At 52.3% G+C, this 16,211-nt stretch overlaps 1 protein-coding gene and 1 long non-coding RNA gene across 5 annotated transcripts; one reads left to right on the top strand and one right to left on the bottom strand.

Annotated features, from left to right (window-relative positions):
• The first annotated feature begins 7,705 nt into the window (after positions 1 to 7,705).
• Positions 7,706 to 15,610, top strand: SIGLEC10 (sialic acid binding Ig like lectin 10). Of its 4 annotated transcripts, none has more exons than XM_010376567.2 (11): positions 7,706 to 8,034; positions 8,114 to 8,497; positions 8,803 to 8,913; positions 9,242 to 9,289; positions 9,437 to 9,706; positions 9,994 to 10,041; positions 10,171 to 10,428; positions 10,501 to 10,785; positions 11,094 to 11,187; positions 11,783 to 11,894; positions 14,245 to 15,609. In XM_010376567.2, the coding sequence occupies exons 1-11, from the start codon at positions 7,998 to 8,000 to the stop codon at positions 14,518 to 14,520; spliced, it is 1,923 nt and encodes a 640-aa protein (XP_010374869.1). In that variant the 5' UTR covers positions 7,706 to 7,997; the 3' UTR covers positions 14,521 to 15,609. The 4 variants fall into 4 exon arrangements, with proteins under 4 accessions (XP_010374869.1, XP_010374868.1, XP_010374872.1 ...); XM_010376566.2 differs by having other exon boundaries at positions 7,707 to 8,034; positions 8,629 to 8,913; XM_010376570.2 differs by lacking the exon at positions 10,501 to 10,785 and having other exon boundaries at positions 7,708 to 8,034; positions 14,245 to 15,610.
• Positions 10,788 to 14,308, bottom strand: LOC115900770. The gene is made up of 3 exons (XR_004060414.1): positions 14,068 to 14,308; positions 11,074 to 11,221; positions 10,788 to 10,962 (listed from the first exon to the last, which is right to left on the bottom strand). It is a non-coding gene; the product is annotated as an uncharacterized LOC115900770 (long non-coding RNA).
• Positions 15,611 to 16,211: the final 601 nt, after the last annotated feature.

The following is a 16,211-nucleotide window of genomic DNA, read 5'->3' as shown; positions in this document are numbered from 1 at the left end:
TGTCTCAAATCCCTCCCTTCCTCCATTCTCACGGCCACAGTCCCACCTCAGGCCTCTGACTTTGTTCACCTGGACCCGGGTGACGCCTGGCCCTGCAGCCGCCTCCCTCCTGGCCTAGAAGCCTCCGGTCTTGCTCCCTCCAGCGACCACAATTCGGTTCCCAAAGAGGAGTCTCTCTCTAACCAAATCTTTCCCTGTCTCATCCCTACTTAGCTCCTCCCTTGGCTCCTGTGGCCCCAGGAGAAAGCCCAAGTGTGTCACTTGTCTTGGTTCCTCCAAGGGGCCAGAACCACGAGGGTTAGCACCCTCCACAGTTTTGCACATCAAGGCCAGTCATCCTGGGATGTTCTCTCCAGGTCCTGATACAGCCAAGTCCTCCCCATGTTTCCATGCCCCTGTCCCGGGATCATTAAGGCGTCTCCCCACCCCTGTATGCTGGGGATCTTTGTTCCTACTTGCCCTTGCTTGTGATGCTTGTTTCAGAAATGCTGTTTCCTCTCCTGAGTCTGGGGGAGGGCACAGGGAGAGAAGGGCCTCTCAGCCCTGCCCCTCCAGCTCTCTCAGTCTCCCTAGTCCCACAGATTTTGGACAATGCCACCTCTCTGCAGGTGGAGGAGGGCACTCCCTGCACCTGGTCTGTGATGCTGACAGCAGCCCTTCTGCCAAGCTGAGCTGGTCCCAGGGCAGCTTGATCCTGGGCCCCTGCCAACACTTGCATCCCCAGGTCATGGAACTGTCCCGGGTGGTTTTAGGGGACAGAGGAGAATTCACCCACTGGGCTCCCACTCATCTCCCTGAGCCTGGCTGTGTCGGGTGAGTGTTAGCAGAACACTTGCTTTTGCTGGGGGCGCCTTAGGCAAGGGAAGAGTGGGCTGAGGACACTGCCACCTCTGTTTTCCTTCTCCTAGCCCCCTGCTGTACCGCCTGTTCCTGCTCCCAAATTTCTGGAGAGCAGTGGAGCTCCTGGCTTCTGCCCCTCAGCCTGCTCGGGGAGCCGTAATGGGGATGGCTTTCTTTTCACCTGTGACGTCACCTGGATCTACTGCACAGGGGAGAAGCCCTTCTCAAGTTGTTCTATAACTTGAGCCCTCAGATCCCTGAGTGGCTTCACCCATCCTCTCCTCCCTAGAGCACACCTTCCACAGCACTGGTCTCTCCTCTCACAACTGGGTTTCCCACACAGGCTCAGGGGCTCTCAAAGGGATAGGGCTGCTTGCAGTGACTGAGCTCCCTCCTCACAGGAGAGCTGAGGTCTGAGCTCCAGGGCCCCAGTGGAGGCGAGGGTCCTTCAGACCATGTGTCCTAAGACTGTCACCCTGCACGTGGCTGGAGCAAGGGCTCCTGGGTGCCTCGGTCCCACCTCCTGTGCAGAACGACCTCTCTCCACCCCTCACCTCTGTTTTCCACACCGCTTCCTGATGGCTCTATTGGAATGGTTGGGAGGGCAAGAAAGGAAATAGACTGATATATGTTATCACTGATTTGAGTTATAATCCATGTAATATCCTGCTCTCCATGCTTACTTTAATGTGATTTTGATAGGCCACTAATTCATCCCCATAATGTGTTGGTATAAACTCCATATCACGTTTATTAAGAACAGTTCTTTTTTCTTTCTTTTTTTTTTTTTTTTTGAGACGGAGTTGCCCAGGCTGGAGTGCAATGGCGCAGTCTCAGCTCACTGCAACCTTTGCCTCCCAGGTTCAAGCGATTCTCCTGCCTCAGCCTCCCATGTAGCTGGGATTACAGGCATGCATCACCACACCTAATTTTTGTATTTTTTCTTAGTAGAGACAGGGTTTCACCATGTTGGCCAGGGTGGTCTCGAACTCCCGACCTCGTGATCCATTCACCTCAGCCTCCCAAAATGCTGGGACTACAGGCATGAGCCACCGTGCCTGACCTTAAATTTTTTTGGTAGATACAAGGTCTTGCTTTGTTGCCTATGGTGATCTCAAATTCCTGGCCTCAAGCAAGGCCGCCCACCTTGGCCTCCCAAGGTGCTGGGATTACAGGTGTGAGCTACTGGGCCAAGCCTAATATTAATTTTTACTTCTTGGTTGGAAGTTTGCATTTTTCACTGACTAATTTTAATATTTTCTGTTTGTCACTGAATTTTAATTATTTGATTATTATGTCCCTTTCTGTGTGGAGAGCAGGAGTGTGTGTGATAGAAAAAGGTAGAGAAGATTAAGAGAGAGAGTGATATCCTGTTTCAAGTAGATTGAGTATCTCGGATCTGTAAATTTATAGTTCTGGTCAAATGTGGACAATCAAAAGTGATATTTATGTAATTTTTTCTGATTTTCTTATCTCTAAATACTGCACATTGTGATTTTTATGTGGTTGTCTGCTTGATTTTGTTATATTCCATTAAATGGCATTGGTGTTTTTTTCTTGAAAGTCATTTGCATTTAGATTGACTTTTTTTTTTTTTTTTTTTTTTTTTTGAGATGGAGTCTTGCTGTGTCACCCAGCCTGGAGTATACTGGTGCTGTCTCAGCTCACTGCAACCTCCGCCTCCTGGGTTCAAGTGATTCTCCTGCCTCAGCCTCCCAAGTAGCTGGGCTTACAGGTGCCCAACACCACACCCAGATAATTTTTTTTGTATTTTTAGTAGAGATGGGGTTTCACCACCAACCTTCAACAAGGCTGGTCTCGAACTGCTAACTTTAGGTAATCTGTCCTTCTTGGCCTCCCAAAGTGCTGGGATTACAGGCATGAGCCACTACACCTGGCCGAGGTTGGCCTTTTTAAGGCTCCTTACCTTTCACTCTCTCCTATGATAGTCCCAGTGTTCTCTTTACTCTAGGGCTGTTTTTATTTTCTTGGCTCTTCTTTTCCATCCACAGTAGGCAATCATTTCATGGGTAACTCATGTTTTGGAGAGCAAGTGTCCTGCTGTTCTGTAAATAACAGGAGAGTAAAAGAAAAGTTAACAGATGGGGGAAATATCTGAAATACACATATGTAACAGGTTTCAGATCACAGACAGCTTTGGGGTTTGACATAAGGAGTTGAATCTTACTTTGGAAAACATACTTCAAGTGAGTGTCGTATCACATTCACACATCAGTAAGTAACCATTATATCTGACAACAAAGCGTTGCGCTTGCAAAATTTTTCCTTCACTAGAAATTAGGATGAATCCAACTTTCTCCTCTAGTGATATTTCACTCTTCTTGCCTTGCAACGTGTTATTCTGACTTGAAAAGAAAAGGACTGAGGCCCGACTAAGAGCCCCTGAAATATACACGACCCCAACCCAAACAAAACAAAGATGCATGACCTGAAAAGCCCCCAGGAAAGCATTTTCTTATGTGGACATCACATGCTTGATGTGCCTGGGTGGAAATCATTTGAGAATAACGCTGTAAAGAGCGTGAATATTTTGAAGGGCTTTATATTTTGGGGAGGGTGGGTTTGGGATGAGAGAAGTGGAGTGACCATGGTGACTTCGTTTTTGCTCTAATGTGATTCCCCTGGAGGAGATCTGGTTCTAAGTTGCGGCGAAAAAGTAGCCTTTTTAGAGAGTACTATCTGGTAATGTGTCCAGAGCCTGGGACTCGTTTCCCTGGGAGCCTCCCTTCTGCAGGACCATGGACAGCGCAGGCTCTGGGGCCTGGGGCTCCGCGGTGCAGAGCGCCCCCTGGGGGCGGTGTCCTGAACTGCAGTACAGCCCGAGGTGGGAGGAACCCAGGACCAGGTCCGGAGTTCAAAGGACACAAAGACGCTGGTCAGGGAAGGTCCAGATGCCCCTTCTTCCGACAAAACCTCCTGGGCTCCCTGGGGGTCTCAGCTGCAGCCACTCTTGGGCTCTCCATCCTCGCCAGGACCCTGGCCCTCACCCCTCCCTCCTCAGGACGCGGTCCTCAGGCCGCACCTGCGCCCCCAGGGCGGGATCCTGCCCCCACCCGTCAGACCCTCCCGCCTGTGCCTCCTCAACCTGCCACCGTCCCCGCCCTTCCTCCCAGCGCCCACCTGTGTCCTCGTGCAGCTCCGGGGTCTGGAGCCTGGGTGGGGCTTCCTAAGCCCCTCCGTGTGGAATTATGGACGAAGAGGAGGCGCATAGCCCCTGCTGAATGAAGGAGAGGCGGGTGCAGGGGTTCGGGGGTGGTATTGAGGGAGCTGGTTTTGGAGGGAAGAAGTTCAGGGAAAACTTTGAATTCATTTCAGCATCTTTGTGTCCTTCTCAGGCCAGAAGACAGACTTGAGGCTGACCAGAAACCAGTCCTGGGGCCCCTGGCAGCCTCTCCAGTCTTGTCTGACCAAGGCAGGGAGGCAGGGTTGAGCAGGAAGTGCTGGGAGCAAGTGGGGGCGTCGGGAGCTCTGGCCTCGCTAGAGAAGGGGACATGGTGAGGAGACCACAGAAACCACAGGAACTCGGAAAAGTGAAGAGAGGGGAATGGGAGGGAGCAGCGATGTGGAGAAACCCGCGGGAGGAGGGAGACCCTGTGGCTCTCCTGGCTCCTGTCAGCTGATTCCATGGGTGTGAAATGCTCAAAGGCAGAGGTGGGGCTTGGGCCCAGGCTGGGGGTCCTAGAGATCAGCTCGTTAGGGACCCACCTCCACCAGGACCCAGGCACCCTTCCTCCCCACACTCCTCCCTGGGAGAGGCCCTTTTCTGAGCTCTGTGGAGAGGAAGGTGTGATGTCCCCCAACACAAGAGCTCCCCTGGGGGAAGGAGGCTGGTGTCCTCAGAGAAGGCCCATGTTAGGTCACAGGGAAGCAGGGATCAAAGGGAAGGTGGAGCCAGGCGTGGTGGCTCACCCTGTAATCCCAGCACTTTGGGAGGCCGAGGCGAGAGGGTCACCTGAGATCACGAGTTCGAAACCAGCCTGGCCAACACGGTGAAACCCCGTCTCTACTGAAAATACAAAACTTAGCTGGGCATGGTGGTAGGTGCCTGTAATCCCAGCTACTCGGGAGGCTGACACAGGAGAATCCTTTGAACCCGAGAGGTAGAGGTTGCAGTGAGCTGAGATCATGCCAGTGCACTCCAGCCTGGGCGACAGAGCACAACCCTGTCTCAAAAAAATAATAAAATTTAAAAACATGAAAATTAGCCAGGCGTGGGGGCGGGTGCCTGTAGTCCCAGCTACTCATCAGCCTGTGCCAAGAGAATTGCTTGAACCAGAGAGGCAGAGGTTGCAGTTAGCCTAGATCATGCCACTGCACTCCATCCTGGGCAACAGAGCAACACTCTCTCTCAAAAAAAAAAAAAAAAAAAAATGGTGGGGAGAGGTGGATATTAGGGTCCGAATTGTGTTCCCCCTCCCCCCACCTATTTTCTGTGTTGAAGTCCCAACCTCCAGTACCTAAGAATGTGGCTGTACATGCAGAGTCTTTAAAGAGATACAGTTGTTCCGCTGTGTTAGTGGGGGATTGGTTCCAGGATCCCCACTCCTTGGATACCAAAATCTATGATGCTCAGCTGCCTTATACAGTAGTGTCTGCATGGGACCTCTGCACATCCTCCCATCTCCAGGTTACTTACCACACCTAATACAGTGTAATGCGGTGTAAATAGTTGTTATGCTGTATTTTTAATTCATGCTGTTTTGTATGGTTATGTTGGCTTTTGTTGGTTTTGTATTTAAATGCCGTGATGGGCAGGTTGTTGAATTCCGGGATGTGGGACCTGTGCATACCGAGGGCCGATTGAAATGAGGTCAGTCATTTGGACTAGAGTGGGCCTAGTCCAATATGACTTGAGTTCTTGTAAGTTCTTATAAGAGCAGGAGTTGAGGAAACAGACACCCACAGGGGAACGGCTGTGTGAGGACACAGGGAGAAGTGGCATCTGCAAGCCAAGCAGAGGCCCTAGAAGGAACCACACCTTGGTTTTGGACGTCTAGCCCCAGAACTGTGAGGAAGTCAGTGTCGTTGTTTCAGCCCCTCTGTCTGGGGCACGCTGTTATAACAGCTCAAGCGACTGATACAGTGGATGAGGCTGTGGCACACACCTGTAATCCCAGCACTTTGGGAGGCCAAGGCGGGAGGATCGCTGGAGCCCAGGAGTTTGAGACCAGCCTGACCAACATGAAGAAACCCCATCTTTTCTAAAAATACAAAATCAGCCAGGCATGGTGGCGCATGTCTGTAGTCCCAGCTACTCGGGAGGCAGAAGCAGGGGAATCACTTGAACCCAGGAGGTGGAGGTTGTGGTGAGCCAAGATCACACCATTGCACTCCAACCTGGGCCACAAGAGGGAAACTCTGTCTCAAAAAACCTCTGTCTCTACAAAAACTACAAAAATAAAAAATTAGCTGGGTGTGGTGGTGTGTGCCTGTAGTCCCGGCTAGTTGCAAGGCTGAGGTGGGAAGATTGCTTGAGCCCAGAAGATTGAGGCTGCAGTGAGCCATGATCACACCACTGCACTCCAGCCTGGGCAGCAGAGCAAGACCTTGTCTCAAAAACAAAACATAAAAATACCATGGATGAAAGAACCAGGACGGGGCAGGAGGTGGGTCATCTCCTCCAGGAGGCCTCTCCTGACCCCTCCGCCAGGAAGAGCTGACCACTTCCTCCCCAGGTCCCATCCTGAATGTCTGTCCAGCATCTGCGTCATTTAGGGGACCTTCTGAGCTTTCCTGTTTCTAAGAATCTTCATTTACTAACCTGGGGCCCTGGAGCTGACCCACCATGGAGGATTCACCTCCAAGTCTCCCTGAAGCTCAGTACTCGATACCCAAGGTGTGTGGAGGTTGAAGGATGAGTTCTGTGTCTCTGTGTGACCCAAACAGAGTCATTTCAGGAAGATCTCAGTGAGGGGAAAACATCTTGTAGAGTTTACTCCACTCATTGCAAATTCCCCCTTCCCTAGTCTGTTTCCCTCACTCTGCCCCCAACTCCCACCTTTCCTCAAACTCCTCCCATCAGCACTACTTTTGGGCATATGTGTTCTAATCCCAATGGGTGTCCCAGTTGAATGACAGAGGAGGAAGGGAGATTGGGAAGTGGACTAGGGCCCAGTGGGGGCAGGAGGGTGCTTCTGGGGACCAAGGGTCAGTGAGCTCACCAGGAAGCATGAAGGGATGGGGCTGACACCACCCTAGGGTGGCCAGATTTAGAAAAAAAGAAATTCAACATGCTCAGTTAAATTTGAATTTCAGGCCAGGTGCAGCAGCTCACACCTGTAATCCCAGCACTTTGGGAGGCCAAGGCAGGTGGATCATTTGAGGTCAGGAGTTTGAAACTAGCCTGGCCAACATGGTGAAACCCCATCTCTACTAAAAATACAAAAATTAGCTCGGTGTGGTGGCACGGACCTGTAATCCCAGACTCAGGAGGCTGAGGCAGGAGAATCGCTTGGGCCTGGGAGGCGGAGGTTGCAGTGAGCAGAGATTGTGCCACTGTACTGCAGCCTGGGTGACAGAGTGAGATTCTATCTCAAAATAAATAAATAAATAAATAATTTGAATTTCAAATAAACAAATTTGCTTTTTAGTATAAGTATATCCCATGCAGCATTTGGGACATACTTATACTAAAAAAGAAACAAAACAATTTATCTGTGAAAGCTTTAACCAGGCATCCTGCATTTTATCTGTCCCTTCCCCTGTACCCACCACCTACACCACCAGTGGCCCAGACAAGGGTAGCTCACTGTGGATTTTTCACTTCTGCTTTTTCAATGACCCAGGGCCCAGAGGGAGAGCCCCTACCTCACTACCCCACCCCCAGCCAGGCCCCCAGGATAGACACAAGCCTGCTCTCTCCTCCTACACAGGGAGCTCTGGAAGGACCAGCTCAACAAGCCCAAGGCCAGGCTGGGCCCCTAGGAGACCCAGAGGACAACTGGGCAAGGTGGGCTGGAGAGTGCAGAGGAAGGGAAAGGAGTTGTGACCTTAGCATCTGAAGCTTATTTCATGCATCAGGCCCCAGGGCTCAGCTTCCGCCCTCAGCTTCCCCTTCTGCCAAGAGCCCTGAGCCACTCACAGCACGACCAGAGAATAGGCCTGACTCAGGCAGGTCCCGTGCCTCCTATGCCGAGATGCTACTGCCGCTGCTGCTGTCCTCGCTGCTGGGCGGTGAGTGGGCTGAGGGCCAGAAAGGACCTGGGGCGGAGCTAGGACTGGGGTTGCAGGTTGAGCCTCTGTCTCCCCACAGGGTTCCAGGCTATGGATTTGAGCTTCTGGATACAAGTGCAGGAGTCGGTGACGGTGCCGGAGGGCCTGTGTGTCTCTGTGCCCTGCTCTTTCAAGTACCCCTCAAAGGACTGGACAGAGTCTACCCCAGCTTATGGCTACTGGTTCAAAGCAGGGACTGAGACAAGCAAGGGTGCTCCAGTGGCGACAAACGACCAGAGTCGAAAGGTGGAAATGAGCACCCAGGGCCGATTCCAGCTCACTGGGGATCCCAGCAAGGGGAGCTGCTCCTTGGTGATCAGAGATGCGCAGAGGGAGGATGAGGCACGGTACTTCTTTCGGGTGGAGAGAGGAAGATATGTGAGATACAATTTCATGAACAATGGGTTCTTTCTAAAAGTAACAGGTATGGAATGGGATGGGAACCCCTGCGTCTCACACTGGGGAGGGACCCTAAGGACAGGCTATGGGCTGAGCAGAGAGGGCTCTCAGGGATCCCTGCAGCATTAGAACCCCCCCACCCCATCTCTGTCTCAGCCCTGACTCAGAAGCCTGATATCTACATCCCCGAGACCCTGGAGCCCAGGCAGCCGGTGACGGTCATCTGTGTGTTTAACTGGGCCTTTGAGGAATGTCTAGCCCCTTCTTTCTCCTGGACGGGGGCTGCCCTCTCCTCTCAAGGAACCAAACCAACCACCTCCCACTTCTCAGTGCTCAGCTTCACACCCAGCCCCCAGGATCACGACACCGACCTCACCTGCCATGTGGACTTCTCCAGAAAGGGTGTGAGTGCACAGAGGACCGTCCGACTCCGCGTGGCCTGTGAGTGTGGCCTGGGACGCTGGGGCGTGCAGACAGACCCGGTGGGTGCGGGGAGGGGCGGGGAGACAGGGGAGGGGGAGGAGCCCAGCGGGGCAGTGAGCGGCTCCCAGCTCAGGAGCGTCCAGGGAGAGGATGCCGTGGGGTCCCAGGACACTGATGCAGCCCTGGGAGAGGGATGGGAATGGCGTCTGGTCCACACGAGTGAGCTAGGGCACTGGTTGGCCACTTGTCTTCCCGGGATAGTCTGACTTTCTTTTCCCTGGGGGAATTTTTCCGGTTGTGGGAACAAACCATCCCTCCCTGAAGCCAGCTCACAATCTTGTTGCAGACGCCCCCAGAGATCTTGTTATCAGCATTTTCCGTGACAACACGTCAGGTACTGAGGGCCGTCGGGCTGGGGCTGGGCCAGTCCTCTTTAGATGAAAAGGCTTCAGGGGATGAGGGGATGTGCTCTTCCCTGTGCCCCTTCTCTCTTCTCTCTTTCTCCCTCCCTCTCTCTCTTTTTTTTTTCCTCCCACTCCAGCCCTGGAGCTCCAGCCCCAGGGAAATGTCCCATACCTGGAAGCCCAGAAAGGCCAGTTCCTGCGGCTCCTCTGTGCTGCTGACAGCCAGCCCCCCGCCACACTGAGCTGGGTCCTGCAGGACAGAGTCCTCTCCTCATCCCACCCCTGGGGCCCCAGACCCCTGGGGCTGGAGCTGCCCGGGGTGAAGGCCGGGGATTCAGGGCGCTACACCTGCCGAGCAGAGAACAGGCTTGGCTCCCAGCAGCGAGCCCTGGACCTCTCTGTGCAGTGTGAGTGTGCCCAGCAGGGGCCTGGGGTCCTTCTAGGAGGGCAGAACAGGTGGGGATGCAGGGGCTGGGCTCAGGGTCCCAGAGCTGAGGGGGCCTAGAGCCCCAGGCCTCAGGGACTGACCTTACCTGTATAGACCCTCATGCAGTTTGTGTCTGGAACTCAGTGGGTGATTCTGTACTGCCCTTCTATCCCACCCACTTCCCCCACCTCAGTCTCCAGGATGCTTCCCTTTACCCAGAGGGAAGCCCCTGGCCCGTCTAGAGCCGGTCCCCTCTCTCCATTTCAGATCCTCCAGACAACTTGAGAGTGATGGTTTCCCAAGCAAACAGGACAGGTAGGAAAGAGGACAGAGGAGCCAGGGCCTCTCGGTGCCAAATTGGGGGCCCAGGCATCTGGAGGGTCCCCACGCAGGAGGGTCCCTGAGCCCTGAGCTGCACATGAATTCTGCCCCTTCCTTCCCTAGTCCTGGAAAACCTCGGGAATGGCACGTCCCTCCCAGTCCTGGAGGGCCAAAGCCTGCGCCTGGTCTGTGTCACCCACAGCATCCCCCCAGCCAGGCTGAGCTGGACCCAGGGGGGACAGATTCTGAGCCCCTCCCAGCCCTCAGACCCCGGGGTCCTGGAGCTGCCTCGGGTTCAAATGGAGCATGAAGGAGAGTTCACCTGCCACGCTCAGCACCCGCTGGGCTCCCAGCACGTCTCTCTCAGCCTCTCTGTGCACTGTGAGTGGGGAAAGGGGGGCACCTGGGTCCCAGGAAGGGGCCCCTGCTGAGTCCTGTCCTCCCTCCCCACAGACCCCCCACAGCTACTAGGCCCCTCCTGCTCCTGGGAGGCTGAGGGTCTGCATTGCAGCTGCTCCTCCCAAGCCAGCCCGGCCCCCTCTCTGCATTGGTGGCTTGGGGAGGAGCTGCTGGAGGGGAACAGCAGCCAGGACTCCTTTGAGGTCACCCCCAGCTCAGTCGGGCCCTGGGCCAACAGCTCCCTGAGCCTCCATGGAGGGCTCAGCTCCGGCCTCAGGCTCAGCTGTGAGGCCTGGAACGTCCATGGGGCCCAGAGTGGATCCATCCTGCAGCTTCCAGGTTAGGGGGCCTCCTGAATGCCGAGGGTCTTGGAGGAGAAGCTGAGTGGGGCAAAGAGTAGGGTCCTGTGGTTGAAGCAGGAGCTCGGAGGGACACAAGAGACCCGTGGCATCTGTATGTCGACAGGAAAACACAATGGGAAGTCCTAACACCTGGGCCGGGGTGTGGCAGGGTTTCCTAAAAGTAAACAGAGGGGTTGCAGATACAATGTCCGCAATGGAAACTGGAAGCCTGAATGCTGAGTGACGAGTGGGTTTCGTGAGCCCTGCGTGGATGGGAAATGCCCACCTGACCCTCTCCATGTGCAGATAAGAAGGGACTCATCTCAACGGCATTCTCCAACGGAGCGTTTCTGGGAATTGGCATCACGGCTCTTCTTTTCCTCTGCCTCGCCCTGATCATGTAGGTTAAGAGGAGGAGTAGCGGGGTCTGGGGCCTGGACCAGGAAGAGGGGAGGTGTTGCAGGCCGAAAGAGTGAGGCTCGTGATCATCTCAGTATACCACTGGAGGCTATACAAGTAAACAGCAAACTGTTCTCATAAATTCAGAATGTTGGCAAACCGACAAACTGCGTCTGCTTCCCGGAAGGAATACTGAGGGTAGTCACACCCCAAGCAAAGTGTTTCTTGTTATTAGGCACATCTGAAGCTTGTTAGTAATCATATGAACCTGTGATCAATTAAACAGCTGATCAGTCATTACCTCCCTGCTCCCTGCTCTTTCTACCCAATAAATACGAAGGGCTGCAGAGGCTCAGATGGCTGCCCTTGCTCACTAGAAGCAGGGAGCCCTCTTCTTCTTCCCCTGGCCCCTTCCTTTAAAATAGTTTCTTTTGTCTTGAGTTTTCATTTCTACGTTTGTCCTCCTTTCAGTCTCATAATGACGGTCTCAAGTAGTAGTAGTAGTAACTGTCGTAGTGAGGGTCTCAAGTAGTAAACGTGGCAGTCTGTCACAGGGAGGTGCAACAGTGCACAAACAGGTGTGTTCATTTCCTCAGCATGAAGATTCTACCAAAGAGACAGACTCAGGCAGAGACCCCAAGGCCCAGATTCTCCCGGCACAGCACGATCCTGGATTACATCAATGTGGTCCCGAAGGCCGGCCCCCTGGTGAGTGTCTGGGCCATGCTTCCGCTCTTTCTCTTCTCTAAAGCTGACACCCCACTTTCAGACTTCTGCACCCCTTACGGACATCAAGGTGTGAAAAGTGCCAGCGATAGTACTGAATTCAAATCCTGGCTGGCACTTACTAGCTATGAGACCTCAGCCATGTCGCTCAGCCCCTCTGAGCCTTCATTTCTTCCTCTGTCTCCTTTGAGAGTTGGTTTGAGGATTAGAATACATACGCTTTCTCAATAGGTAGCCATTATTCCATTATTACTGCCACCATTGATGTTACTAATCACACTTAACTGCTTAACAATTATGCGTATCATCAGGAGGCTGTACCTCATAGGGATTCAGCACAGGGGGTCTGAAATCAGCCTGCATGGGTTCAAATCCTGCTGTCATCACTGTGTAATGAAATAAGTATCTTCATTTCTCCGTGCCTCAATTTCTTTAGCTGTCTAACATGGAGATAATACTAGCGGCCACCTTCTAGGATGATGCTGGTTGTTAAATATATTGTACTTGTATAATAAAATATACAAAATATCACCTGGCCCCTGGGTAATACTCTGTAAATTCTGGAAATTATTAAGAGATAACATCTTATGCTGATGACTGCAAAATTTTTATCATCTGGCTCCTTCCGTGAACTGCAGACTGTCTATGCAACATCTCCATGTGGATGTCTAATCAGCACTTCAAACTTAGCCTGTCCAAAACCAATGTGAGATAATTCCCCATTCTGAGCAACATAGTGAGACCTCTCCTCTACAAAACAAATTAAAAATTAGCCGGGTGTGGTAGTGCATGCCTATTGTCCCAGCTACTTGGGAGGCTGGGGTGGGAGGATCTCTTGAACCTGGAAGTTGGAGGCTACAGTGAGTCGTGATTATGCCATGGCACTCTAGTCTGGTTGACAGAGTGAGACCCTCTCTCAAGAAGAAAAAGGACGGGCATGCTGGCTCACACCTGTAATCCCAGCACTTTGGGAGGCTGAGGTGGGTGGATTGCTTGAGCCCAGGAGTTTGAGACCAGCCTGGGCAACATGGTGAAACCCCATCTCTACTAAAAATACAAAAAAATTAGCTGGGCATGGTGGTGGGCACCTGTAATCCCAGCTACTCAGGAGGCTGAGGCAAGAGAATCGTTTGCACCCAGGAGGTGGAGGTTGCAGTGAGATCACGCCACTGCACTCCAGCCTGGGCAACAAGAGTGAAACTTCATCTGAAAAAAAAAAAAGACTAATTCCACCATTTATGCTCCATCTCTATCCCCATCTTAGCAAATAAGACCACATTTTCCCAGCCAAGTCCAAAGCTTTAGAATCATGTTTCACTCCTCTCTTCTTATCACCCCACAACCACTCCATCAGCAAATTCCTTTCAAAATACAACCAAGCCAGTTCTCCCTACTCTTCCCTCACTCCCACAGGCCATGCACCAATACCTCTCTCCCGGGCACCACAGGCCCCTTCTGCATGCCTTCTCTGCTTCCGTTCTCACCCCCTCCAGCCTGTCTCTCCGTGCGTGCATGCTATCCTTTATTTTATTTTTTTATTTTTATTTTATTTTTTGAGATGGGACTTCACTGTTGTTGTCCAGGCTGGAGTGCAGTGGCAAGATCTTGGCTCACTGCAACCTCCGCCTCCTGGTTCAAGCGATTCACCTGCCTCAGCCTCCCAAGTAGCTGGGATTACAGGCAAGCACCACCACACCCCCCTAATTTTTGTATTTTTAGTAGAGATGAGGTTTCACCATGTTGGTCAGGCTGATCTCCAACTCCTGACTTCAGATGATCCATCCACCTCAGCCTCCCAAAGTGCTGGGATTACAGGTGTGAGACACCGCGACCGACTATCAATTTTTTTTTTTTTTTGAAACAGAGTTTCTCTCTGTTGTACAGGCTGGAGTGCAGTGGTGCAATCTCAGCTCACTACGACCTCCACCTCTGAGGTTCAAGTGATTTTCCTGCCTGAGCCTCCTGAGTAGCTGGGGCCACAGGCATGTGTCACCACGCCTGGCTAATTTTTGTATTTGTGGTAGAGACTGGGTTTTGCTATGTTGGCCAGGCTGGTCTTGAACTTCCCTGGATGCCCTATTAAATGGTCATCTCAGCCTTCCTCTCACTGACTTCTAGAAGGTGCTCAAATTTCTTGATGGCATTTGTCACTTACCAGTCATTGTACTTTTGCTAATTATCGTCTGTTCCTCCTTCCAAGATGGAATACAAGCTCAGCAAGGCAAGGGCAGGGACTTAGTTTCACTCTGTGCTGTAAATCAGTGCCCGACGCGTGGTAAGTGCTCAAATATTTGCTGAATGAATGAATGAAGGATGGTGGTTCTTCCCTCAGGCTCAGAATCGGAATCAGAAAGCCACATCAAGCAGTCCTTCTCGGACCCCTCTTCCACCAGGTGCTCCCTCCCCAGAATCAAAGAAGAATCAGAAAAAGCAGCATCAGTTGCCCAGTTTCCCAGAACCCAAATCATCCACTCAAGCCCCAGAATCCCAGAAGAGCCAAGACGAGCTCCATTATGCCACGCTCAACTTCCCAGGCATCAGATCCAGGCCCGAGGCCTGGATGCCCAAGGGCACCCAGGCGGATTATGCAGAAGTCAAGTTCCAATGAAGGACTCTTAGGTTTTAGGACTGGGACCTCAGCTAGGAAGGAAGGTGGAGTAAGAAAGAGGTTGAAGATAACAGAGTGCAAAGTTTCTCTCTCTCTCTCTCTGTCTCTCTCTCTCTGTCTCTCTCTCTCTGTCTCTCAAAAAACATCTGGCCAGGCACGGTGGCTCACACCTGTAATCCCAGCACTTTGAGAGTCCAAGATGGGCTGATCGCCTGAGGTCAGGAGTTCGAGACCAGCCTGGCCAACTTGGTGAAACCCCGTCTCTACTAACAAAAATTAGCTGGACATGGTGGCAGGCGCCTGTAGTCCTACTTACTTGGGAAGTTGAGGCAGGAGAATTGCTTGAACCTTGGAGGCGGAGGTTGCAGTGAGCCAAGATCACGCCATTGCACTCCAGCCTGGGCAACAGAGCAAGACTCCATCTCAACAACAACAACAACAAAATCCTCCAAATGGGCTGGGTGCAGTGGCTCACGCCTATAATCCCAGCACTTTGGGAGGCTCAGGTGGGTGGCTTGCTTGAGCCCAGGAGTTTGGCCTGGGCAACGTGGTGAAACCTCGTCTCTACAAAAACGAAACACAGCTGGGCTTGGTGATGTGTGCCTGTAGTTCCAGCTGCCAGAGGCATTTGAACCAGAGTAACTCCATCTGGAATAGGAGCTGAATAAAATGAGGCTGAGACCCACTGGGCTGCATTCCCAGACTGTGAAGGCATTCTAAGTCACAGGATGAGACAGGAGGTCGGTACAAGATACAGGTCATGAAGACCTTGCTGATAAAACAGACTGCAGTAAAGAAGCCAACTAAGTCCCACCAAAACCAAGTTGGCCACGAGAGTGACCTCTGGTCGCCCGTCCTCATTGCTACACTTCTGACAGTGCCATGACAGTTTACAAATGCCATGGCAATGTCAGGAAGTTACCCGATACGTCCTAAAACGGGGAGGAATGAATAATCTACCCCTTGCTTAGCAAATAATCAAGAAATAACCATAAAAGTGGGCAACCAGCAGCTCTAGGAGCTACTCTTGTCTATGGAGCAGCCATTCTTTTGTTCCTTTACTTTCTTAATAAACTTGCTTTCACTTTACCGCCTTGCCCTGAATTATTTCTTGTGTGAGATCCAAGAACCTTCTCTTGGGCGTCTGGATCAGGACCCCTTTCTTGTAACACAGCTACTCGGGACGCAGATGCAGGAGGATCACTTGAACCCAGGAAGCCGAGGCTGCAGTGAGCCAAGATCACACCACTGCACTCTATCCTGAGCAACAGAGTGAGACCCTGTCTCAAAAAAAATAAAACTCCTCCATGGATAGGCCATCTCATCCCAGACCTGGGCATTCGGAACAGCCTGACAAATCTGTCCTGAGTGGCCTTCTCTGAATATGGTGTTCTGAGAAGGTAGGCAAAGATTTGCCTCTGACACACCCCAGCTCCGGTCCAGAGGACTGCTCAGTCTCACGGGTTCTCAGAGGTGGGAGGGCTTTTAAAGATGACTAGATACAGCTGGGCGCAGTGGCTCACACCTGTAATCCCAGCACTTTGGGAGGCTGAGGTGGATGGATCACTTGAGGCCAGGAGTTTGAGACCAGCCTGGCCAACATGGTGAAACCCCGTCTCTGCTAAAAATACAAAAATTAGCCGGGCGTGGTGGTGCGCAACTGTAGTCCCAGCTACTCCGGAGCCTGAGGC

This window comes from Rhinopithecus roxellana, chromosome 12, assembly GCF_007565055.1.
Source record: "Rhinopithecus roxellana isolate Shanxi Qingling chromosome 12, ASM756505v1, whole genome shotgun sequence".
Classification (NCBI taxonomy): Eukaryota; Metazoa; Chordata; class Mammalia; order Primates; family Cercopithecidae; genus Rhinopithecus; species Rhinopithecus roxellana.
This window is presented reverse-complemented; position numbering and strand designations above follow the sequence as displayed.